This window comes from Lepidochelys kempii, chromosome 2, assembly GCF_965140285.1.
Source record: "Lepidochelys kempii isolate rLepKem1 chromosome 2, rLepKem1.hap1, whole genome shotgun sequence".
Taxonomy (NCBI): domain Eukaryota; kingdom Metazoa; phylum Chordata; order Testudines; family Cheloniidae; genus Lepidochelys; species Lepidochelys kempii.
In genome coordinates, this window is record NC_136381.1 from 202692445 (window position 1) to 202718560 (window position 26116).

Consider the following 26116-nt stretch of genomic DNA (forward strand, 5'->3'; position numbering starts at 1 on the left):
TGCAATAAACCAGATGAAATCAGAATTTCAAAGATTTGTTTTTGTTTCTTCATAGAATTGCAGGAGGTAAAGTATTTATTCCAGTATATTTTCCCAGTCAATGTATTTCACACAGAATAACGGAAAACATTTGCTTCCACAGGGGAAGCAATAAACAGGAAATATGAGCCATCAACGTTCAACAAATATCATGTCTATGGAAAAGAAACACCTCACTTTAATGATGGACGAAAAGTATCCAAATCTTTATGCTGGCTTTACAATCTCCAATTGTAAGTTACAATGGATAGTAATAGGTTGTGTGCCTGATTTGCCAAGCCAGGCCTTTATGATTGAATGTAGTTTTACATCTGCAATGAATCACACCCAAAATTCCTTTATTTTTTTCCTGGAAATTCGTTATAGCTAAGAAATTGTGCCTACCCGTATATCAGCTTTTACTCTTTTGTGGAGGGGATGGTTCTGTGACCCTAGTGTCTTCTCCAACTAGTATGATGAGTAGTAGAGGATGCTGAGCAGCTATGCTCTTGTTTTGTAGCCTGCGGAGAAAGATTTTCACTTAGGTGCACAAATAAAACTGATATATGCCAGTGTGAGATTTTGGAAGGGCAAATGAGACATGTTATGGATGCTCCTGCTGCTCTCCTATTTGCAAATTAATTCTAAATGTTAATATATTTTAAAAGTTGGGGAAAAGCACTATGAAAATATACATTAAAATTAGGTTTCTAAATACAAACCAAATAAATCTTTGTTTTCAAAACAGGAAGTTTGTAGGTTGGAGTACTTTCTTATTTCTGTTTCCTACAAATTATAATGCCGTCATTTAGCAACCATATCTGACAATTATTTTCCAATTTTGTAGAAAGAAAGCAGCAAAAATAGTGTCCAAAAGAAGTGATGATTTCAAGGAAAAATTTCAGCCTCAGCTTGGAAAAGTCCTTGATCCGTAAGTGAAGAGATATTTTCCAAGGATGTAATTATCCAGACCTTGTGCAAGGCCCTCAGCATTCTCAAGCCCTATATTGTCCCATTGTGAGGCTAGGGAAAACTGGTGGTGTGGCTGGGCATGGGTGCCACTGACCCCAGTATGCTGGAGAGGGGGGCTTTTCACCAGCCCTAAAGAAACCGGTATGGAGAGGAGTTATCGGTGGAGGACCTAGGATGGGGCTAAAAGATTTGCATTTATGGGAATGCAGCTTTTATTTCATCCATTAGGCTTTAATAATGGTCACTGGGGGGCTGCATTGCAGCCTTGCCGTCTGTTGATAGGTTGGGAGCTGGATTCCATCCCTCCCCAAATCCCAAAATTCTCCACAAAAAGACAGGTTAATTGGGATTTGAACATGGGAGGAAGAGGAGAGAAGAGTGAATTTCACTTTAAATGATCAATGATTTTTCACTGAATTGAAAAAGTAAATAGGTGTCCGTAACTGCAAAAAGCACTTCCTCTTTTTTCTGTATAGAATATATACAATATTAATCTAAGAAGGCCTAAATCCATCTCGTTTGGAGCACATTTGAACAATGCTGTAAAGAAATTTACTATCCCTCTTTTTAAGGGACTTTTAAGAAATTTAGGCCCTGATTCAGGCCCTAATTTGAGAAAATAAGGCCCTAAAACGTGCACTTAACTTTAAACATAGGCTTTCATGTTTTGCTGAATTGGGGCCTAAATGTGTATCTTAAAAATAAATGTATTGCAGATTAGTGTGTGCCACTTCCTATGTGTGGTGGTGTTTGACATGTCTGGCTTCTGCAGCCTTTCCTGAGCTTCCAAAGTTTGAGGGAACTGGCATTCCTAGTCTGTAGAGAGAGGGATGGGAAGGTGAATTAACTGTTTGTTAGTACCTCCATTGACACTAATTTTGATTATATGTTTGCATTACCAATATTCCCATTTTCCCTCCATAGAAAACCCAGCTGATTGTCTGCATGGGAAAAGGTTGTGTGGCCAGGCAATGGAGGAGTTGAGGGCAAATTGTTTAGCAGCATGTTCTCCTCTAGCAGGAATTAAAATCCACTGAGTTGATGCTGCTTGAAGCACCACCAACTACCCTTAAACTTTCCAAGCCCCATTGTAGGGGTTACAGAATGGATCGCTTGAACATTCAGCTAATGGCAGCATGGCCGGAGCCAGCTGTGTTGTTATTTCTGGAGGAGCCTGAAAAACTCTCCATGCAGCTGCCTGGGGTTTTGCAGGGGTTGGCACCAGGAATTCTCAGTCTCCACTTGTTTTTGTAGACCCTCCTCTTATCCTATCCACATCCCATCAGTAATGCAGAAAAGGTGAGAGGGTGAGAATGCAGACAAATAGCTACACATCAAAAACCTTGGGGCTGTTGATTATTGTGCTCCTATGTGTGGAAGGGGAACATAGGTGCCTTTCTTGTTTATGATGGAGATTTGTGGTTCATATAGTAAATATATAGCTATTAAACTAAGAGTTAAAGAAGAATATTAATTTGTTTTTACATTTTGAAGGAATATGTTGAAGCAGCTATTTATGTTAAATAATCCTAAACAAATAAATATTTAGTATCATCAATAAATGTTGGCTTTAGTTAATAAAATAGGGTCAAATTTTCCAGATGGATATTGCCTTGGCTTCTGTTGTTGTAGGCACAGAACTGCAAAAATCAGAAAACTTTAGAAAATTTTATCTGTCACGTGATGAATATACTTTCTCTAGTTAATAACTGTTTAATTGTAGGTGTTATTTTGACTAGAGATCCGATTCACCATAGATATAAAGTGTTATTTGACAGATACACTAAAAAGACTTTACACTTGCATTTCTTTTGTCCGATAAATAGAAAAATAACTTGTTTGGGTCACAGGATTTTTTCCCTCAGAAAATATAAACATCGAATTCAAAGACATTAGAAGTCTGCTATACAGTATTTTTGACAATTGGTATTTTACACTAAAACAGGGTTTGTAAAAGAAAGGAATCATCAGTAGTGGCAGCTTTGATTCATGTAAAAAAGTACCAGTGAACAAGTTTCAGGGGAAGTCTGCTGAATGGAGCTTTCTTTATTCTTTGGTTATAGTATGGGTAGAGAGATGATAGATTAATTTTTCACAATTAGAATGTAGCATGCATTTTGATCAGTAATAACACACTTAACTAGCACACTTCTTCTCATTGACAGCATAGCAGAAACTATGAACGTTCCACCAGACCATACATTTGGAATGTTTCTTCGTCCTGATGAGTTTGGTAAATATACTAGTGGCCTGTTTAAAATCTTATTTAGTTAGTAGGATTATTTTGAAGTGATGACTACAAGCTCTGTAATGCAGTGATTTTCTAAGTGCTTTTACACAGTTAAAAAACTACCTTGAGAAAGGCCTAGCTTAGTGACACTACATTTTAGAAAGGGATTTCAGGTATTAATGAAAAAGGCGCTAGAGTCAGAAGTGAATCCTTAGATTTGAGGTGGATGCTACTTAAATAAATAATAATAGTCTCAGAAAGCATGCATACCTCACTGTAAACAAAAGGGAAGGAGAAAGGAAACCAGTAAAACAGAGGGTATGGCTAAATGACAAGCTTCAAAAGGTTGCTCAATGCAAATAGACATCCTTCAGAAAATGGAAATCCAGCCCAAGTGAAAACAACAAAAAGGAGCATGAGCTACAAGTTATATGTAAGAAGGAAATTAGGAGAATTTGACAAGCAAATAGCTGAATGCTTGAAAACAAACATCAAAACATTCTTTAAATGTTCCAGAAATAGGCAGCTAGCAAAAGAATTGGTGGTTCTTCTTCGAGCGCGTGTTCATGTCCATTCCACATTAGGTGTGCATGCGCTGTGTGCACGAGCGTTTGAAACTTTTTCCCTTAGCGACTCCCGGCGGGCCAGCGGGGCCCCCCAAGTGGAGCCACTGCACCGTGCATATATACCCCTGCCAGCCCGACCCCCTCCAGTTCCTTCTTACCATCTGTAGCAGCGTTGGAACAACCTCTCTCACTCTCTTTCTCTCTCATAGAAGAGCAGTCCGTTAGCCTTCAGAGTAGCTGTTTATCAGTTAGTTAACATAACTTTATTGTGGACACTAAAGTGATTAGGTGCTTGCAGGCTTCCAGCACCCGCCCCGGGCTGTGGGGCATGCCACAGGCCCACGGCTTCAAGGCTTGCGCCACGTGCTGCAAACGTATGCCAGTTAGTGACCCCCACAACTCGTGTCTACGTTGCCTGGGGGACGGACATCAAACTGAACGGTGTAGGATTTGCAAGGCGTTTAAGCCAAGAACAAGGAAAGAGAGAGACTTTCGTTTAAAGCAGCTGTTGATGGAGGCCGCATTGCAGCCACTGGGCCCGGAACGCCCGATGCCGGCTCCGGCTTCCTCGGTGCGTAGTGCCCCGGAGCCATCAAGAGACCTGGTACCGGCTAAGCACCGTAAACTGTTGGCCCCAGAGCGCCAGACTAGGCCCCAGCACCGCTCGTCCTCCCCAGTGCGGCCCCCAGCACAGCTGAAAGGAAGGAGCGGTCATTCCCTGCACAGGAGGCCGGCACCTCCCAAGGCTCCGAGCGCCGATAAGAGTGGGAAGGCCACGGTATCAGCGCTGACACCAGTGGTCCCGGCAGCACAAGCCCCACCGAGCCCAGACCTAAGTGAGCTCAGTGGGGACGATGGGCTCGAGGGCATAACAGATCAGCCCTCCATGCCTGGCACCTTTGAGGCTGCAAAGGACCTCATCAAGCTGTCGGCGGCGAGCCCCCTCCCGTATGGGGAGAACCCTCCGGCACCCATGCCTTGGGTGCCGTCGAGGGGAAGCCAGCAATAGTGTGCCGCTCGAGGACACCGTCCTGGCACCGCTCCCGGAGTTGGTCCTGGTCGAGCTCTGACTCCGCGGATTCACAGTTGCCAGCGGCCCAGAAGGAGATCGTGGCACTGGGAGTGGGTCGGCGCGAGGAAGCACAGGAAAGGGCACACAGTTCTCTGGCACCACCCAGAGACCAGCACCGGGAGGAGTTGAGACGGCCCTCGCCAGAGGACTCCCACAGACGGTCCTGGTCCAGATCCCGGTCCCAGGGATACCCGTACTGCTCCCACTCCAGCTCAGCCAGGAGCCGCTCGTCCTCCCACTGGCGCAGATCGTTGGCACCGCCGTGGCCTTCGCGATCAGCGTCGCCGCAGTCCGGCACCGACTCCAGCCGCTATAGCTACCCGCACCGGGGCCCGGACAACAGGAACCCTCAGGTGGGCGGGCAACCCCAGTGGTGGCCGCCAGGCCATTGGCCCTTCTGGACCCCCTGGGACTATCAGGAGCACCAAAGGGCCCCATCCAGGGCAAGTTACTCGGTGCAGCGGTCCCAGTCCCCGCACAGATGCCAGACAGTGCCAGAGGCTACAGTATCCAGGCCTCCAGCATCCCCCCAGGATAAACCAGAGAGACCGGCACCGAGTCCGGTGCCGTCCCATGGACTCCCACCCTGGCCCGAGCCAGAGGCCCCTCCCACAGAAGAAGGGGACCAGGAGGACCAGCCAGAGGGGTCAAGCAGCAGCTAACCTCCTCGTCATCCCCGGATGAGACGATGGCGGGTACAGAAGTGTCTGGCCCTCCACCAATAGACCATAGAGCCCACCAAGAGTTGCTGCACAGGGTAGCCCAGAACTTGGGGTTGCAGGCCGAGGAGATGGTTGAGTAGGAGGACCACACGGTGGACATTTTGAGCCCCAAAGGTCCATCCACAATAGCGCTCCCACTTATTAAGACCATTCAATCCAACTATAAGACCATATGGCAGACCCTGGCCTCCAGCACTCAAATGGCCAAAGGAGTGGAGCATAAATACTTTGCCCCATCTAAGGGCTATGAGTTCCTGTTCTGCCACCTGAGTCCATGCTCCCTAGTGGTCTCAGTGGTAAACGAAAGGAAGCGCAATGGACAGCAGGCCCCAGCCCCTAAGGCCAAGGAGGCGAAACGCCTGGACCTTTTTGGCAGAAAGGTGTACTTATCTGGGGACCTTCAGTTGAGGATTGCGAACCAGCAGGCCATCCTCAACAGGCACAATTTCAACTCCAGGGCGGCGGTGGGGAAGTTTGACAACCTCCCGCAAGGTTCCCAACAGGAGTTCACAGCCCTGGTGGACGAGGGCAAGTCAGTAGCCAAGACCTCTCTCCAAGCCTCCCTGGATTTGGCAGACCCAGTGGCTAGAACAATCGCGTCAGGGGTGGTCATGAGGCGCTCGGCGTTGCTCCAGGAGTCAGGCCTGCCGCCCAAAGTCCAGAATATACTCCAGGACCTCCCCTTCGAAGGGTCCAGGCTCTTCTCGGACCAGACAGACATGAGGCTGAACAGCCTCAAGGACTCACGAGCTACACTTAAGTCGCTGGGTATACACACCCTGGCGACCCAGAGGAAGCCCTTTAAGCCCCAGCCTCCCCCTCAATACCAGTACTAGCCTCGCCATAGGCATGAGCCTTACTGTAGGCGAGGCAGGGATAACAGGCGACGGCATAACAACAATAGTAACAATAATGCGCCGGGCCAGAACCAAGGCCAGCACAAACCCCAGCCAGGCACTAAGCCAGGCTTTTATGCTCGAGGACAGCGTACCAGACAAGTCATTGGATCCATCCCTTTGTTTCCTGAACTGTCTGTCCTGTTTCTCCTGTGTGTGGTCCACGATTATGTCAGACCTACGCAAGGTGCGAAAGGGGTACTCACTGCAGTTCCCCCCCTCCCAATTCCATTCCCTGTCCCTCTTCAGGGACCCCTCTCACAAGCATCTCCTAGAGAAGGAAGTCCGCTCGCTGCTAGAGGTGGGGGCAGTAGAGGCGGTGCTGCACAGCCTAAGGGGGAAGGGGTTCTACTCCTGGTAATTCCTCATCCCCAAGGCCAAAGGGGGCCTTCGCCCCATCCTAGACCTGCGTGGGCTCAACAAGTTCCTGGTCAAGACCCAGTTCCGCATGGTCTCTCTGGGCACCATCATCCCTTCCCTGGATCCGGGAGACTGGTATGCTGCCCTCGACATGAAGGATGTGTACTTTCATATCGCCATCCACCCAGCCCATTGGTGGTTCCTACGATTCACTGTGGGCCAAGAACACTACCAGTTTGCGGTTCTCCCATTGAGTCTAGCCGCAGCCCCACGGGTGTTCACGAAGTGCATGGCAGTGGTGGCGGCCTTCTTACGGAGACAGAGAATCCGGGTGTACCCGTACCTCGACGACTGGCTCCTGGTGGGCCGATCCGAGGCGGAAGTGTGGGGCCATGTGGAGGTGGCCCTGAGATTGTTCTGCAAGCTGGGACTCCTGGTCAATGTCCCCAAGTCCACTCTCTTGCCCATGCAGAAAGTGGAATTCATAGGGGCGGTCCTGGACGCGGTGCAGGCCAGGGAAAACCTTCCAGTATCCCGATTCTGGGCGATCCAGCAAGCGGTGGCCTCCCTGTGCCAGTTTCCAACAACAACAGCCAGGTGCTGCCTGTGGCTGCTGGGCCACATGGCAGCATGCACGCACGTGGTCAGGCATGCCAGACTGAGACTCAGGACTCTGCAGGTGTGGCTCGCTCAGGTGTACCACCGAGGCAGGGACCCCCTGGACTTGGTCGTGGCAGCCCCCAGGGACGTGCTTGGACTCCCTGCTGTGGTGGCAGTCCCAGCCTGTGGTTTGCGAAGGCATCCCCTTTTCCGCCTCACAACCGGACCTGACGCTGGTGATGGACACGTCAGACCACGGATGGCGGGCTCACCTGGGGGACCTCATGACACAGGGGTTGTGGTCCGGAGTAGAGCGGTCGCTCCATATCAATGTGAAGGAGCTCAGGACGGTTTGTTTCACCTGCCAGATCTTTCATGCCACTCTGAGAGGTCACAGCGTGACAGTTCTGACAGACAACACTACTGCCATGTTTTAGATAAACAAACAGGGTGGGGCTCGTTCCTCACCACTCTGTCGCGAGGCTTTCTTCCTCTGGGACCTTTGCATAGCCCATGCAATTCACCTTGAGGCGTCCTATCTCCCGGGGGTACGAAATGAGCTGGTGGACTCCCTCAGCAGGTCGTACCGCATGCACGAGTGGACACTCAAGGCGGACGTCATGCTTTCGCTCTTCCACAGGTGGGGGTTTCCCTGGGTAGACCTGTTTGCCACCAGGGCCAACACCCAGTGCCTGCGGTTCTGCTCGTTCCAGGGCCGCAGCCCGGGCTTACTTGCGGATGCGTTTGCAATCCCGTGGAGAGGGGGCTTGATGTATGCCTTCCCCCCGCTCTCCTTCGTGCACAAGGTCCTACTCAAGGTGCGCAGGGACAGGGCAGCAGTGATCCTCATCGCCCCAGCCTGGGCCCGCCAGCACTGGTACATATCGCTCCTAGAGTTGTCGGTGGAGGCACCAGTAGTCCTGCCCCTACATCAGGACTTCATTACGCAGTACAGTGGGCGGCTTCTCCCCCCCGACCTACAGTCACTGCACCTGACAGCGTGTAGGCTCTGTAGCTAAACGCCCTGGAAAGCCAGTGCTCCCTTCCCGTGCAGCAGATTCTGCTTGGCAGTAGAAAGCCTTCTACCAGGGCGAACTATATGGCCAAGTGGAAAAGGTTCTCATGTTGGTGTGAACCCCAACAGGTGCAGCTGTGCCAGGCCCTGGTGCAGGCCACCCTGGAGTACCTTCTGCACCTCAAGCAGCAAGGGCTAGCTCCATCCTCACTCAGAGTACACCTGTTTGCCATCTCCACCTTCCATCCAGGGTTCTTGGGGGGGCCCAGTGTTTTCCCACCCAATGGTGGGATGGTTCCTTAAAGGGTTAGAGAGGGTGTTTCCGTACTCCCGCCCCCCCGTCCCTCCATGGAACCTTAACCCGGTCCTCTCTAAACTCATGGGACCCCCTTTCAAGCCCCTTGCTTCCTGATCTCTCTTTCCTGGAGGGTGGCATTTCTGGTTGCCATTACCTCGGCCAGAAGGGTGTCTGAACTGAGGGCCCTCACCTCTGAGCCACCATATACAGTATTTCACAAGGACAAGGTGCAGCTCCGGCCGCACCCTAAGTTCCTCCCTAAGGTGGTCTCCCAATTCCATTTGGGCCAGGACATTTGTCTGCCAGTGTTCTTCCCAAAACCCCATACAGACCCAACTCACCGCAGCTTGCACTCCCTGCATGTGCGTCAAGTCCTGGCGTTCTATCTGGAGCGCACCAAGCCCTTTCGCAAATCCGCGCAGCTGTTTGTGGCTGTAGCCGAGAGGATGAAAGGCCTCCCAGTGTCGGCGCAGCGGATTTCGTCTTGGATTACAAGCTGCATCCAAGTGTGCTAAGAGCTTGCAGGTGTTCCAGCCCCGGCAGTCACGGCCCACTCGACCAGGGCGCAAGCGACTTCCATGGCGTTCCTGGCACAGGTCCCGATCCAGGAGATCTGCAGAGCAGCCACCTGGTCCTCGGTGCACACCTTCACGACCCACTATGTGGTCAGCCAGCAAGCCAGAGAGGACGTGGCGGTTGGCAGAGCAGTCCTCTGAGCAGTTCTTCCGTGGCTTCTACCCTCCTCCAGAGGTAAGCTTGTGATTCACCTAATGTGGAATGGACGTGAACAAGCACTTGAAGAAAAAACGGTTACTTACTTTCTCGTAACTGTTGTTCTTCGAGATGTGTTGTTCACATTCATTCCACCATCCACCCTCCTACCCCTCTGTCGGAGTCGCCGGCAAGAAGGAACTGGAGGGGGTCGGGCCGGCGGGGGTATATATGCATGGCGCAGTGGCGCCACTCGGGGGGCCCCGCTGGCCCGACGGGAGCCGCTAAGGGAAAAAGTTTCCGGCACTCGTGCACGCGGCGCACACACACCTAATGTGGAATGGACATGAACAACACATCTCGAAGAACAACTGTTATGAGAATGTAAATAACCATTTTATCCTTTGGATCACCCATGGAGCAATTAAGGAAGCAATTAAGAAAAATAAGACATTACTAAAAAATAATGGATTTCTGTTCATCAGTCTCCACCCCAGAAGATGTAGGGAAGATTCCTACCTTGGACCTGCTTTTTTTCTGGTAATAAAAATGAGGTATTATTAGTATTTGAGGGGTCAAAGGAAGAGGTGCTGGATGAGACAGGTAAATTGAAAAGCAACAAGCCCCAGATGGTATACATTTAAGAATGCTGAAGAAAATAAAGAATGAGTTTCTAAGCTGCTAGCAAAAATATGCACTCTCATTAAAAGCAGCTATTCTGCTGGAGAAGTGGAGGGTAGCAAATGTCATATTGTAATTTAAAGGGGTGCTAAAGATTATTCAACAGCTTACAGACCTATAAGCTTTACTTCTGTACCTGGTAATTGGTTGAAATGATACTTTTGTGCAGCTTCTGCAAAGGAAAATAGTGCCTCACTAATGTATTAGAATTCTTTGAACATGTTAATAAAACAGTGAAAAAAAGGAGAACTGATTAACATAATTTATTTGGATTTTCAAAAGGCCTTTGGCAAAGTCCCTCAAAAGAAACTAAGTTGTCATGGTGTGAGGGGCAAGGTATTGTCATGGATCAGAAACTGGCTAAGAGAGAGAAAACAATTTTTGTCATGGCAAAAAGTTAACAGCAAGGTGCTTCAAAATTCCATACTAAAACTGGTGTTGTTTTAATATATTTATTAAAGATCTGGAAAAGGGGGGGAGCATTGAGGTGGCAACATTTTCAAACAACACACAATTATTTAAAATAGTCAAGGACAGAGAATATTGGCCCCAGTTTTGCAAACACTTAATCACAAGCTTAACTTTACTACCTTGAGTAGTCCACTGAAGTCAAGTGCATAAGTGTTTGTAGTGTGTTTGTATTGTGAGGAACTTCAGAGGGACCTAAACAAGCTAAATTACAGGGCAATACCATGGCCAATGAAATTCAGTCTTGGCAAATAGAAAGTAATGGATATTTGGAGGGAGAATTTGAACAACTCATACATAATAATGGATTCTAAATTTCTTTATCAACTTAGGAAAATGACTTGAGTATCACTGTGGACAGCTCATTGAAGACCTGTGCTCCATGTTCAGCAGTGGTCAAGAAAGCAAACAAATTCTAGGATGCCTAAGGAATGGGATGGAGAATAATACAGAAAATATTATGATGCAATTATAAAAATTAATGGTACATCCTCATCTGGAATACTGTGTTCAATTTTCCATAGTTCTTAAAAATATTTTTGCCCTTTTGGAACAGAATGGGCTAGAGATAGGGCATCCATAGTACATGTCCCTTGACACTGGCAATTTGTGCAACTTCTCCTGAATTTATTAACTTTCAGAGCATGTAATGCTCATCTCTTTTTATGGAGTTTTTGGAGGTTCTAGATAGAGTTGTGAGAGTCTAGCTCAGGAATATACAAACCTTTTCATGGCATGGACCACATGTAAATAAGGAGAGCATCTTGAGGGCCAGCTGTCTTCCCATTTGCAATTAGATGGATCAAACAGAGTTGTGGGTGCTCAGCAACGCTGAAAATCAGGCCCTTGGAGTCTCAAGTTGAGCATACATCAGAAGAGGCCCCCAAAATTAGAATCCATTTTTGAAAAATTTAGCTTACTGTAAATGTGTAACTCAACAGGAGTTTATTTATTTTGTAGGAGTTGGTGATCTTCTTCACAATAAGGTTCCGAGTGAGTTTCTCCGTGGTAAAGACAGAGAGAGAGCTGTCTTCACTGCAATTCGACAGAATTTGAAGAAAGCTAACTACCACAATTTTGGCACATTACTAGAAGCATTCAGGCATTACGACAAGGTCAGTGTTCTGAGAGAATACAAATTTACATACACATAATTTGTGTGCATAATATGTGTGTGTGATACATACTAACTTTCCAAGGTTATGGATGTGTCCATGAGTGTATATAGAATAGTAATGAAAATTAAATATAAGTTGAAAATATGATAGGACAACATGAGAGACAAACCTTTCTACTATGCACTCTATACGCAAGGGTATAGTGGCATGGTATGTAGGTTTTATTGCAGAAGTGTTGGTTGCAACTCTAAAGTTGAGGTTGCATTCTGAAACGGAATTAAAATAGAGCATGCATTTCTGTTTTTCTGTACTTGTAGGTGATCTTTCTGTGTGAAGCTTTCATATTAGTTTTATGCCCTTTGCATTTTCTGTGTAATTTTTTTTGTTTCTTTTCAGACGTTTTTAATAGAATCTGTTTGAAATTGGCTCTCGCTGTAATTTATCTGGGGAAATCTCACTTTTTTGTTGTTATGTATCTTTAAAATAATATTATATAACACACAAACATACTATAAAGCTGAATTTTCAGTAAATCTTATACAATGGGTAGTTAAAATAATTTTTGAGGATCAACAATTTTTGTCATTATTCATCATAAAGAAGAACTTCAGGCAGCTAACATAAAATCTTATGCATTGGCAAAATTGTCTATTTTTAACATAATATCTTCTGCATAGGACACATCTCTGGCAACAGCTACACTTTTTTGGCAGGTTTTATTCTACAATGGAGAAGGTTTTATATGCAGCTGCTGACATATTTCACATGCAGCTAATGACAAAGATTTTATATACAGAAAATCTAAAAAGGATGATAATTCCTGTATCACTTTTTGTCAGTAGATTTCAAAGCACTTTACAAATGAGGTAAGGATCATTATTCCTATTTCAAAGTTGGAGAAACAGAGGCACAGAGCAGCAAAGTGACTTGCCAAGGTGTTGCAGCAGGCCAGTGGTAGCGCCAGGAATAAAACCTAGGTCTCCTACTTCTCAGTCCAGTGCTTTATTCACTGGGAAACATTGCCTCCACTTCACCAGCATCAGCCATGCTTCTACCAGCACCCAGTGTCCCTCACTCCCAAGCAAAGTACCTAACCTACCCCTACTTTCGATTTGAAAAAAAAAAAAAAAAAACAGAGAAAATGAATATATACAAACTTAATTAATTAAGGTTGCTGCTCATATAACATACCTTACACAAAACCACAAGAGTTAGGAAACGAAAAGTTAAGCCACCTAACAGTACCTACTCTCTGCTCTTGCACCCACAGGTCCACACCTTACTATTAATAAAACTACCATACACCACAAATCACACACCACAACCATAACTCTGTGTGACCGGGGTCCCAGGGGGGGCAGCTAAGATCACTCAACTAGGGTGAACTGCAAAGAATGGGGCAGACAATCCCCCAAAAGCTGGTGGATATTCCAATACTTAGATTTACAAAGTCAGCATAAAACAGCTTCTTTATTACCTCACTTGTTACTCAGAAGTCCAAACAACACAGTTCCCTTAAAGTGATCCAGCCTCAGGCCTCCATCCAGGCACCTATATCAAATAAGATGAAGATTCCTGAAAATCTTATTTCATCATATAAAAGAAAAGGTTCTACCAATCCCAAAGGATCAGACATTACCTCCAAGGTTATTGAATATTTCAGATCATACCCAAATACACGCTACAGCCAATTCTTATTAACTAAACTAATATTTATTAAAAAACAAAAGAGAGAGAGAATATGGTTAAAAGATCATTATACATACAGACGTGTTCAATTCATTGAGGTTCATATTCATAATAGAGATGGTGAGCTTTGTAGTTGCAATGAGTTCTTTCAGAAATAGTTCACAGGTTATAGTCTAATGTCCAAATATCATATTCAGGGAGTACCAGCATATCTGGGACCTCAATCTTGCAACTCAAACTTCCCCCAATGAACCTTAAGCAGATCTGAGATGACAAAATCAGGACCCAAGGGATCTTTTATACAATAAAAAGAAAAGGAGGACTTGTGGTACCTTAGAGACTAACAAATTTATTTGGAGCATAAGCTTTCGTGAGCTACAGCTCACTTCATTCCGATGAATGAATTTGTTAGTCTCTAAGGTGCCACAAGTCCTCCATTTCTTTTTGCGGATACAGACTAACACGGCTGCTACTCTAAAACTTTTTATACAATGTTATGTTCTCTTTGACAAATTGGAGTTCCTCAGGGAACAAAAGGTAATTAGGATGACTTTGAAGGAGGTCCATCATCAGTACTTAGCTTACGAATTAACATAAGGCAATTTGCTTGTTCCTTCATGATTCACAGTACATTTCAAAGAGAGATGAATACAGAGATATCCCATGTTTAAAATTCATTTAAATGCTAGGATGTTCTTTTGATCTCTGAACTATCAGAACATAGCATAGACGGGGACCATTAGTTACATTGTTGACCCTACTCATATATATGTAAAAACACAAACATTATCTCCCCACATGTCTTTTGATTTTGAAGGTTATTTATTTTGCAGGATGTTTAACCCTTTCTAGCCATGTGTCACACTCTGTCTCAGCTAAGGATACTAGCCTTCCAGCAACCACTTTCCCAAACTACCATCTGCCAGCATACCTAACTGCTACAACAACCATTCACAACTAACAGTGTTGGGAGGGGCAGAGTAGTTTGGTGAATGGGTGTGTGCAGAAGGAGAGCTGTATAATATTGTAGAATTGAACAAAATGTGTAGAGTGGTGCAGGCGGCAGAACTAGGGTGGGGCAGGAGGGGCTAGCTCCCCTGCAATGGAAATATTATGGTGGCTCTGCTGCGGTGTAAACTTGTGCATGCCAAATCTTATCTTTGCCTTAGCATTTATTATTAGACTGTCATCTTGTCACAGTACACTGTTACATTGACATTAGCTCTTAATTTCAAGTTACCTTATTATCTAAGTAAAAAGTTATTTCATTGATGCATGTGAATTCAGGTTGTGAATTACCAAACTGCTATGGATTTTTGGATTCTGTCTTTGGGAATGATATAGATAAACTGGAGAGAGTTGAAAGGAAAAGAACAAAAATGATAAAAGGCTTAGGAAGCCTGACCTATAAAGACAGGTTAAAAAAACTTGTCATGTTTAGTCTGAGGAATAGAAGACTGAGAGGGGACCTGATGACAGTCTTCAAATATGTTAAGGGCTGTTATAAAGAGGATGGTGATTGATTGTTTTCCAAGTCCACTGAAGGTAGGACAAGAAGTAATGGGCTTAATCTGCAGCAAGGTAGATTTAAGTTAGATATTAGGAAAAACTAACTTTGAGGGTAGTTAAGTTCTGGTAGAGGCTTCCAAGAGAGGTTGTGGAATCCCCATCACTGGAGGTTTATAAGAACAGGTTGGACAAACACTTGTCTTGGGTGGTCTAGGTTTTTATCAGTCCTACCTCAGCACAGGGGGTTCAACTTGATCACCTCTTGTGGTCCCTCCCCAATCATACATGTCTATGAGTCCAAGATTCAATTTGAATATTCTTAAATTATATGATTGGCTACATATTTATGACCTATTGTCTGTTTCCGGACCATGGGCCATAGTTTGAACACCCCTTATGCAGTGTTTGTGATTATAACTGTTGTGTGTTATTTGTCACAGAACGGAGATGGGAGGATAGACAAAGAAGAACTGAGGAAGTCTTGTTTTCAGCTAAATATCGATCTAGATGAGGAACTCCTGGATGCTTTATTTGATTACTGTGATTTGGATAAAGATGGTCTGATTGACTATCTGGAGTTTGTAAACTTTCTTAACTGGAAAGACAAAATGTCTGTTGAAGAATTTGAAAAAAACATAATTACAAAAGGTATGTGATTTAGTACTAGAAAGCACTTGGGGATAATCCTGTCTGTTCCTCAGCCACTGGAAAAGGCCCTGACTGAAACAGAACACATACTGCACAGGAGGAGTAGAATATGGAAGCCCACACAGTGCTTCCAGGCCCCCAGTACATTGTGGAGCATGGCTACAAAGAGGCTCCTCTGATCTGTGTTCTGGATGAATGGATTCCCCACTGGGAATTACCAACCCCATTTGCTAGAGTTTGGAAGGGGGTTAAATTGGAAAACAAAAAGGAAATGGCTAAAGAAAAATGTTAAAAGTTTACATTTGCTAGCAAAAACCTGGATTCATCTGTAATGTTTCCATTTGAACAGTGAGCTCTTGTTACAATTTCATGTTTTGAAATTATGATAGCTGGCAATGTGTCCTTTAGATATTAGATTCTCTGGTCCATTCAGCTCCCTTTATATTACCCAAGCAGACTAAAAAGAGCACAAACTACCCACAAGCAGGGCCAGATTAACCGTTTGTGGGCCCCTATAGAGGCAATGGAGCATGGCTCAGGGAGGTCAGTCCCCAGAGCGAGGGAACAGCCGGGGAGGCCCTGCTCCGCCCAGCCCAGTGCAAGGGCACTATTTACAAACCGGCAGTTGTCAGACGCACAGTGGCCCACCCTGCCCTGTGCTGCCAGCGTGCCCCTTCCCCTCGGGGGCAGGCCCATATCGTGCTACACAGCCCCCCTTCAACACGAACACCCCCGCAACTCCCTATGGCCAGAGCACCACAGACCCGCTATGCCCAGCGCCCCCCCCAGACCTCTTCCACAAATGCACAGCGCCCCCCTGCACACAGCCCCACCACAACTGCCCAGCACCTCACACAGACCCTCCCCGCTCCCTAGTGCTCCAACACACACATCTTCCCTACCCCCTCACAGCCCAGCATCCCCCCACCTAGGCTCCCCCAGAGACCCACTCCCCCACGCTCTGCCTCCTGGCCACACTCACCGGCCTTACTGGGAGGTGACTGTGTCTGTCGGGCTGAGCCGGCAGTGCAGCCAGGGCAGGTCCCAGGGTGGGGAAATCGCTCCAGCCCCTCAGGAGTGGCACGATCAGCCAGGCCAGGGCCTGCCCTGGCCGGGCTCCCTCAGGACCCACTTGCCTGGAGGAGCCCAGCCAAGCCTACCCCACCACTGTTCCACCTCACCCCAAACTGACAAAGACTGGCCAGGCTTCTACACCAGCCCCAGGCGGCTCAGCTCTGGGGAGACAGGTGGGGCTCCACAGGGGTTGGGAAGCAGAGACTGCCCAGAGCCAGAGATGCACTGGAGTCCGGCCAGGGGGTGGAGAGGAGTTCTCGGCAGGCCAAAAGGAGCAATTGGTGGGCAGGGTGGGGGAGAGCCAGCAGGCTGGTGGGATCTCAGGGCACAGTGTAAGCAGAGCAGAACAGGGCCCCTTCTGAGCATGGGCCTGGCTCCATGGCGCCACTGGCTCCATTTTAAACCTGGGACTTCCCACAAGCGCCTACTTGGGAGTTCCCCAGTTGGCATAGTACAGTGTAGATGGCTCATCATCTTCCACTTTGATGTCTCTGGTCAACACAGGGACAGAAAAAGAGTGGTGGTGTGGAAGCAGTCAGAGTGTCCTATACAATGCACTTCAGCTGCCCTCATATGGCTTGTGTTCTGTACAGCCCTCAGATTGCTCTAAGCCTGTGGCTCTCAGCCTTTCCAGACTACTGTACCCTTATCAGGAGTCTGATTTATCTTGTGTACCCGGAAGTTTCACCTCACTTAAAAACTACTGGTTTACAAAATCAGACATAAAAATACAACAGTGTCACAGCCACACTATTACTGAAAAATTGCTCATTTTCACCATATAGTTATAAAATAAATTAATGGGAATATAAATACTGTACTTACATTTCAGTGTATAGTATATAGAGCAGTATAAACAAGTCATTGTATGAAATTTTAGTTTGTACTGACTTTGCTAGTGCTTTTTACGTAGCCTGTTGTAAAAAAATATCTAGATGAGTTGATGTACTCCCCAAAGACCTCTGTGTACCCCCATATGTACACATACCCCTGGTTGAGAACCACTGTTCTAAGCTGTGCTGGAGCAAAGAATCAGGGAGCCATACGCAGCATGAGAGAACAAATAATATGTGAGAAATGTGTAGTCATGTTGCTTAATGCTCTATTGGATGGTGCTCAGAAACTATGATGATGAACACAGTATAAGTACCTCTATAGAAGAGAATAGTTCCATGACCACCACTGCCTCATTGTGCTATATCAAGGTAAATTACAATAACTTAATTTTAATCTGTCAGACATGAGAAGTAACGGTTGTTGTTTTTCCCTTTTTCACATATGTGCACTTTATTATTTAAGCGGGTTGCACCAAAGATTATATTTTAATCTCCCTCTCTCTCCTTCTCCTCCTCCCTCCAACCTGGAGAAATCCTTGGAGAAAGTTTTGTTTTTATTTTTCCTTGAAGTGATACACTGGAGATTGTAAAAGTCCAGGGATTCTGATTTTATCATAAGCACTTTTTAAAGCTGGGTTAATATTAGAGCCTATCAGGTGCAAATCTCAGTCAGAACAGTAGGGCTTTTTATTTTTTGAAGAGTTTATTTTGCTATGCAAATGTATCCCGTAAAGCAGGAGAGATTAAAAATCTCTCAGAACCATTTGAAAATGTGTAATCTATATATTAAATATTTTCTAATCAATAATAATGTAGATTTAAGTCACTGTTTTTACTACTTAAAATATTTTTACTATGTTGTGTGCATCTAATAATTTTGGCTATTTTATAACCTTCACATTTTATAGGGAAAAAGCCAGATGGTTCTGAGCCTTTCCTACCTGAAGATGCAGAAATAAAAACAAATGATGGATCACTGTTGAAAGATGAAGATCTTGTACCAAAGGAACCTGGAACTTCAGAAAAGACACCAAAAACTCTTACAAGACCAACAGATCGTGTATTTGCTGATTATCGCACAACTTCTTCTCAGTACAATGCAACTGTAGGAGGTCTCCCTGCAACTTGTAAGTACAGTGAATGCTAGTGAAGACAAAATGCGAGTGAAGACAAAAAATTTTAGAAAGTATTGGCAAATGTGCTAATTACATAGAATAGTCCACTACCTAAATCTAATTTATCCAACAGTATCAAACCAAATTTGATTCATATGCTTAAGATTAAGGTTTGGAGGTTCATTTTGGATAAGCACCCAAAAGTTTGGATGTTAATCAAAACTCTTTGGTCTAGAAATTATACTGGAAGTCTCAGGAGAAACAGTTTTTTTATGATATTTCTAATAAAATTTGCTTGGTTGGAAATAAAGCAACAATAACCTTCCTTACAGTATTTAAACACTTATGCTTCTGGTTAAAGCTGAAACTATGAAGTGTAGAAGCATGTAAAAACTGGGTTGGAGGAAAATTAAATCTCTTTTTTAAAACCTCATAAAAAAAGATTTGACTTGAGTTTCAGGCAGAATTTCAGGTGAGTTCTTATTTTATCCAAAGTAGTTCACCCTTCCCTAATTTGGGGGAATACTATATGACACAGCTGCTATTTCTGTGTGAGCTACTGCTGCAAACATAGTTCTTTCATTTCTTTATATTATGTATTGATTTTTTTCCCCACAGGTTACCCATTATACGGCGTTCCAACCATTCGTTCAGACATTCCTGCCCCTCGTATTCGCCGCATCAGTGACAGAACTAATTATGGTGATGAAGCCAATGCTTATTCATTATTATGTCCATCTGTCTTCAGCGAGAAAGGAGTATATGAAAGAGATTTTTTTAAGACAAGATCAAAGGCAGAGGTACTGTACATTGCTTCTGAAGATTCTCTTTAGATACCTCTGGTCACCTGCAGAATGGGTCTGGGAGGTTATGTGATCAAGCAGATAGGACACCACACCGAAAGTCAAAAGACCTGGGTTAAATTCCCAGATTTATGATTGACTCGTGTAATTTGGCGAGTCACGTAACCTTTCTGTACCTCAGTTTCCCTATCTGTAAAATGGGGTTAATAATGATTTGTAAAGCACTGAGATCTGTGGATGAAATATTTGGCATTTTACAAGTGCCCATTATTAATATTCGCAGACAGAATATTAGGTTAAATTGATATGGTTTTTAACAGTACATACCAATAATTTAAGGATGAAAAAATTATAAGAATGTTTTAATTATCACAGAAACAAGCATTATGAACCCAGGAAATTCAGAAGTTAAAGTTAATCTTAAGAGATCCAAACATGTGAAGGCAAAGAAATGCACTGCTAAGACACTCATACAGCCTTTCATAGATTCCAAGGCCAGAAGGGTCAATTTTGATCATCTAGTCGGATGCCATGTGTAACACGGGCCACAGAACTTCCTGAAAATTATTCCTAGAGCATGTCTTTTAGAAAAACATCCAGTCTTGATTTTAAGAATTTCTGTGATGGAGAATCCACCATGATCCTTGGGAAAGCGTTCCAAGGATTAATTACTCTCACTGTTAAAAATTGAGACCTTACTTCCGGTCTGAATTTGTCTAACTTCAACTTCCAGCCTTTGGATCGTGTTATGCCTTTCTCTGCTAGACTGAAGAGCCCATTATTAAATATTTGTTCCCCATGTAGGTATTTGTAGATTACAATCAAGTCACCCCTTAACCTTCTCTTTGTTAAGCTAAATAGATGGAACTCCTTGAGTCTATCGTTGTAACCCAGGCTTTTTAATCCTTTAATCATTCCCATGGCTTTTTTCTGAACCCTTTCCAATTTATCAACATCCTTGGATTGTGGGCACCAGAACTGGACACAGTATTCCAGCAGTGGTCATACCAGTGCCAAATATAGAGATAAAATAACCTTAACTCTGTGCCTTGACGATCCACCCGGAAAAAAATATGAATGACGTAATTTATCTTTTCATATCAGTTTAAACTAATCTGGGACCACATACACTAAAATCCCTTAATCTTAATCATATGGTTCTTGAAGAAGTGCCAACTTCCTTTACAGCCATACAGTGTCCAATGAAAAATATGTACTTTTCACATTTCTTATTAGACCAATAGCATAAAGAAGGTAATTATTCAACATTCTTCATTAAGGCTCCAGTTCAACAAAGCACATAAGCAGGTATATAAATCTGTTGCTAGTCATCAAAGCACTTAAAATGTGCTTAAGTGCTTTGTTGAACAGAGATGGTTTGTTGAACTGGAGCTTAAGTTTCTATGATCCACTAATTTTTCAAGTATTAGTTAATACAAATATATGGCAAAATTTTCAAAAGTGCTTAAGTGATTTAAGCTCCTAAGAACCACCTAAAGTCATGTGACTTAGCCTCCTAAATGATATAGTGTCCTAAGTCACGTAAGTGATTTTGAAAATTTTAACCACCGTGTCTTTACATATACGAAACCTCGTAGGCTCAGATAATGACAATATAGCACTTACATGAAATAAATGATGTCAGATATACTGTGCAACAGGAGTCAGCAACCTTTTAGAAGTAGTGTACTGAATCTTCATTTATTCACTTTAATTTAAGGTTTTGCATGCCAATAATACATTTTAACATTTTTTAGAAGGTCTCTCTCTAGAAGTCTCTATATTATATAATTAAACTATTGTCGTATGTAAACAAGGTTTTCAAAATGTTTAAGAAGCGTCATTTACAATTAAATTAAGATGCTGATTTTACACTGCCAGCCTGCTGCTGGCCTGGGCTTCCGTTCACCTAGGCCAGCAGCAGGCTGAGTGGGGCCTGCAGCCGGGACCCCAGCTGGCAAGGAGTCAGCAGCCAGAACACCAGACCAGCAGGGGGCTGAGCGGGGCTTGTGGCCGGGACCTCAGCCTGCTGCCAGTCTGGGGTTCCGTCCGCCAGCTCCTGCCAGCCAGGGTCCCGGCTGCCAGACCCATTCAGCCTGCTGCCAGTCTGGGGTCTCGGCCCTGTCCACGTAGACTAGGTACCTTCTCCCTGGTTCTAGCAATTCTCTTCCTCTCTCTGCACTGAGATGAGGGTGGGAGTGTGCTGAGCACAGGGCTGGGAGTGAAGGAGCAGGCTGGGGGTTGGGGTGCAGGGTCTGGCCAGGAGCTAGAATGAAGGAGGGGGCTCAGGGTTGGGGCAGGAGGTTTGGGTGTGGAACACTTACCTAGGCAGCTCCCATTTGGTGCGAGGGGTGCAGGTGGGAATGTGGGGTGTGTGTGTGTGCAGGAGCTCCCGTTTGGTGCTCAGGGTGGGGATGGGGATTGGGGGGTGCAAGAGTCAGGGCATGGGGTGTGGGGGGAGCTGGGTATGTGTGTGGGGTGGAGTCAGGGCAGGGGGGGCTGGGTATGCCCGGGTGCCGGAGTCAGGGCTGGGGTGGTGGGGGGGTGCAGGGGTCAGGGTAGGAGGCTGGGGTGTGGGGGTGCAAGGGTGAGGGCAGAGGGCTGGGGTATGTGGAGGGTTCAGGGCAGAGGGCTGAGTGTGTGTGAGGGGGGTGCAGGGGTCAGGGCAAGAGGCTGGGGTTGTGGGGAGGTGCAGGGATCAGGGCAGAGGGCTGGAGGTGTGTGAGGGGGGTGCAGGGGTCAGGGCAGAGGGCTGAGTGTGTGTGAGGGGGGTGCAGGGGTCAGGGCAGAGGGCTGAGTGTGTGGGCTGGGGTCATGGGGGTCCTCCCAGCCCCCTGCCCTGAGCGGCTCACTACAGGGGGCTGGAGGGCTTATGCCGATTCCACCCCCTTCCCCAAGGTCCCCAGAGCAGAGAGCACACTGCGGCTCCACTTTTCCCTCTCCCGCTCCGCTCTGTAGCAAGGGCAGTCAGCTGATCGGCTGCAGGGAGGGAGAGAAGGAGGGGCAGGAACCCAGCACGCTGGGGGAAGAGGCGGGGGGAAGCTTGCCTGCCCTGCAAGGAGAAAGTGGTGGGCAGGGAGTGGAGAAGAGCGGGCCGGGCCAGGCAGGATTTTTAATGGCACGCTGCTGTCTGCTGGGGTCCCCAGTAGACAGCAGTGTGCCATTAAATATTGGCTCGTGTGTCGTCTTTGGCACGCGTGCCATAGGTTGCCGACCCCTGCTGTATAAGATGTACAAATATAAGTCCATTGCTTAATTTATGCTAGGGCTCGCCAGGGCTGAGACCCCGCACCTCTAGGCTTGGCAGTTCATAGTCTTGGCACCTCTGGGCTTGCTGCATCAGTTATGAATGTAAAAAAAATTGGTTATGCCCTGGCACCTAATTTCTGGAGCCCCGACACCTCTTTCATTACAAATTAAGTACTGTATAGGTCCCAATTCAGCAAACCACTTAAATACTTAAGTGCTTTGCTGAATCAGGGCCATCGTGTCTTCAAAACATTTCTGATTTCTTCAGTCATGCAATGCAGACTTCTAAAAAAACATTTTGAAAAAAAGATTAATAAAAAGATTACAAAGAGGACGAGAGGAGAGAATTTCATACAGACAAAGATGTAGTTGAGAACTTCTTAAAGCCTTAAGAAAGTCCTTGATCCTAAATAACCCATATCACACTGAAGAAGGCAAAGCATCCATCACATGAGCCAGCATTTGTGTAAGATTTAAAGTTAAAAAAAAAAAAGAAAGAAAGAAAGAAAGGAAAAGTAGAGACTGGTGGTACAGAGAAGAATTAAAGCTGTGGGTGCTTTAACTGTACATGTCCGTTGTTTACCTTTAAGTTTAACCTTAACTCTGAATTCCCTAGGTTTGTAATGCTTATTTTACCCAAGGGAAAAAAAGGTTTTTTTGCCCTTAAATTACAGATACTGGGCCAGATCCTCAGCTTGTGTAAATCATCATAGCACCAATGAAGTCACTTCTGGGGTAGAACACAATGGAGCTACACTTTTATACCAGCTGAAGATCTGGTTCATGTACTCTCACTTTTATTTATAGTTTCTTAATTGTTTGTTAATAATCTTGACTGAAATTCTAAAGAAGCATTTCAGATATATATGCACTTTTCACTTGGCTGTTGGACTTTTTAGATAAGCAAAAATAGCGCTTTCTGCATTGTTCTTTAAACGATAGGGCATCTTGTCTAAAAACAGCTGTTGACTTTTTAATATGAGTCTACATGGAATACTAAAAGAAATTTGAAACTGTAATTATAAAGTCCTTATAGTTGCATTCTAGAAAAATTCTCATTGACTGCCAGTGATAAGATTGAGCTCTTCATAATTTTTTTTAAAAAATGTATCTTAACATTCAAACAGCACAACCTTGCTACAGGTTTCACTCTAAGGGCATGTCTTCACTAGCAACTTCAAAGCGCTGGCTACAGCAGTGTTTTAACATGTCTGTTTAGTCGCAGCGTAGAGAGCTCTCCCAGCGCTATCAAAAAAACACCCCCACGAGGGGAATAGCCACCAGCGCTGGGAACACAGCTACCGTGTCTACACTGGCACTAGCTCTGAAACTTGCAGTGCTCAGGGGGGGTATTGTTTCACACCTCTGAGCGAAAAAGTTGTAGCACTGTAGAGTGCCAGTGTAGACAAGCCCTAAGTATTAGAGTAAGGGCACCCAAGACAGATGGGGAAAAAGATAATTACAGTAATCAATAAGTAGAATAAATGATACTTGTCTGACTCTGACTGAAGATTGAACAATTGGTGTTTGGAATGATCAGATTTACAATAAGCCAAAATATGGCGAAAACTGATTTAATCAGGCTAAAGCTGAACAGCCTGTGTATCCAAAACAATCTAGTCTTGTGATTGCCAGTTAAGGAAGAGAAGGCTTGAAAAGAGGCTTAGGGCTAGAATTTTTAAGGTATTCAGGCACCTAGCGGGATTTTCAAAAGCACCTAGTTGCCTCATACCTATTGAAATAAAAGAGCAGCTCCAAGCATGACACCCATCTCCCGGAGGCCTTCCTGGGAAGTGCAATGCCCTTTTGCAGTGTTTCCCTGAAGGTGCTTGGGCTTGGTGGGTCTGCCTTTACCTGTGCATTCTACCATGGGGACAGGCACTGCACTGTAAATAGTAATAAGAATAAATAAGAGCAATTCTTGGCCTTCTACCATTAATAAGCTGTGTTCTCACTTGCTACTTGGTAATACACCTCTCAGTGGCAGACTTATTGACAGGAACATTGGCATCAGCAACAGATATAGAGGCACTTTGCACAAGGAGCTGGCTGTCAAGCCGTCTGGAGTAGCTCAAGTGCGTGCGCACCAACCTCAGGGCAGACTGTTAAGAAGCAGAGCACATAGTCCAAATTGGTTATGAGTTCTATGCTTAGATTTCACCAACCATTTATCACGTGTGAACTCCAGAAGCACTGTAACAGCCTTAACATGGAGTTACAGACAGTCCCCTTGGGTACCCCAAGCTATCCTGCTACCAATATAAGCTTGCCTTTGTGACAGGTGGTCCCTTACACCAAAAATCACAATACTCAGGTTACTCCCAGTCCAAAAGGACCAGTCACTTACCCCAAGTCAATTGCATTTAGATCTTACAACAAAGACAATGCTTGTATCCTGTAGTAAATTAACTAAAGATTTATTAACTAAGAAAAAGAAATGAGAATTATTTACAAGGTTAAAACAGGTAAACATACACACACGAATTACAGTCTTAGGTTCCAAAAGGTAATAGAAGCTGCTGTAATATGCAAGCTCTGTATGCCCTCCATGGCTAACCCAGCTAAGCAATTGGGGATCCCTTGCTTATGCTTAAAAATATTTGCCCCTCAGCAGCAGCATAAAGATCCGGTTTCTTTTTGTTGGGGATTTTTATTCCCTTCCTCCAGGAGTTCAAGCTGATGGATGAGTTCTTCATGGTAGGGCGGGGAGGAGAAATTCAATTAACAAAGTCTTTGTTGCTTCATAATAGCTCATTTGGCTTCAATGGGCCTTCTTGGTGGGCAGAACCTAAGCCCTTTTAAAGGAAGCCAGCATTTTACATTTCATGTTTGGTGAGTTACACAGTTACAGAGGTTTACAATGCAAACACTCAGTATAACCTTATAATATGGGGTACAGATGTTATAAGTGAGATTACTATATGCAGCATCCTACAAGCATTTCACAAAGTCTAAACACTAAACACATTCTTATAAACTTAACCTCTGTTTTAATAATATTAACACATAGGTGAGCCAGACATGTTTCTAGCTATGTATTGGCCAATGTTCTGTTGAGGCCAAGGGGGTTTGGCATGAGCTGGTACCTGGTCTGCCAACGTCACACTGGCCAGGGAGGGAAATGGACTCAGATTGTCCAGTCAACACTTCAGATTCACCCTGCAGCTGGATAAAGGTGTAAACTCTTCTGCTACCAAACATGGTGCTTCTGTCTGCAGCTGTCAGAACAAAAAGTCTAGGTGAAAGAGGGTAATAGGGGAAAAAGGGAGAAGAGAAAAACAGAGGTGGCAGATTCAGTTGGGTTCCACTGAATAAGTAAGTAAGTTCAGCTGTGTTTTGGGCCTCTTGCACCTGCAGAGGAATGGGGCAGGAACTTGTTGTGATAGGATATGTTGTATGTGTTTTATAAAACCAAATGATTGGAATAGGCTGGTTATTTTTGAAAATATATTAACATGTTTCAGTA

At 45.0% G+C, this 26116-nt stretch overlaps 1 protein-coding gene across 2 annotated transcripts in view; it reads left to right on the forward strand.

Moving 5' to 3' along the window:
- EFHB (EF-hand domain family member B) overlaps positions 1-26116 on the forward strand; it is a 45693-nt gene that overhangs the window by 7734 nt on the left and 11843 nt on the right. For both annotated transcript variants that reach the window (XM_073333521.2, XM_073333522.2), the window contains exons 6-12: positions 143-272; positions 866-949; positions 3156-3223; positions 11570-11724; positions 15366-15573; positions 18392-18610; positions 19217-19398. In XM_073333521.2, coding sequence (XP_073189622.1) covers positions 143-272; positions 866-949; positions 3156-3223; positions 11570-11724; positions 15366-15573; positions 18392-18610; positions 19217-19398 — 1046 coding nt within the window. The remainder of the gene's footprint in view (positions 1-142; positions 273-865; positions 950-3155; positions 3224-11569; positions 11725-15365; positions 15574-18391; positions 18611-19216; positions 19399-26116) is intronic.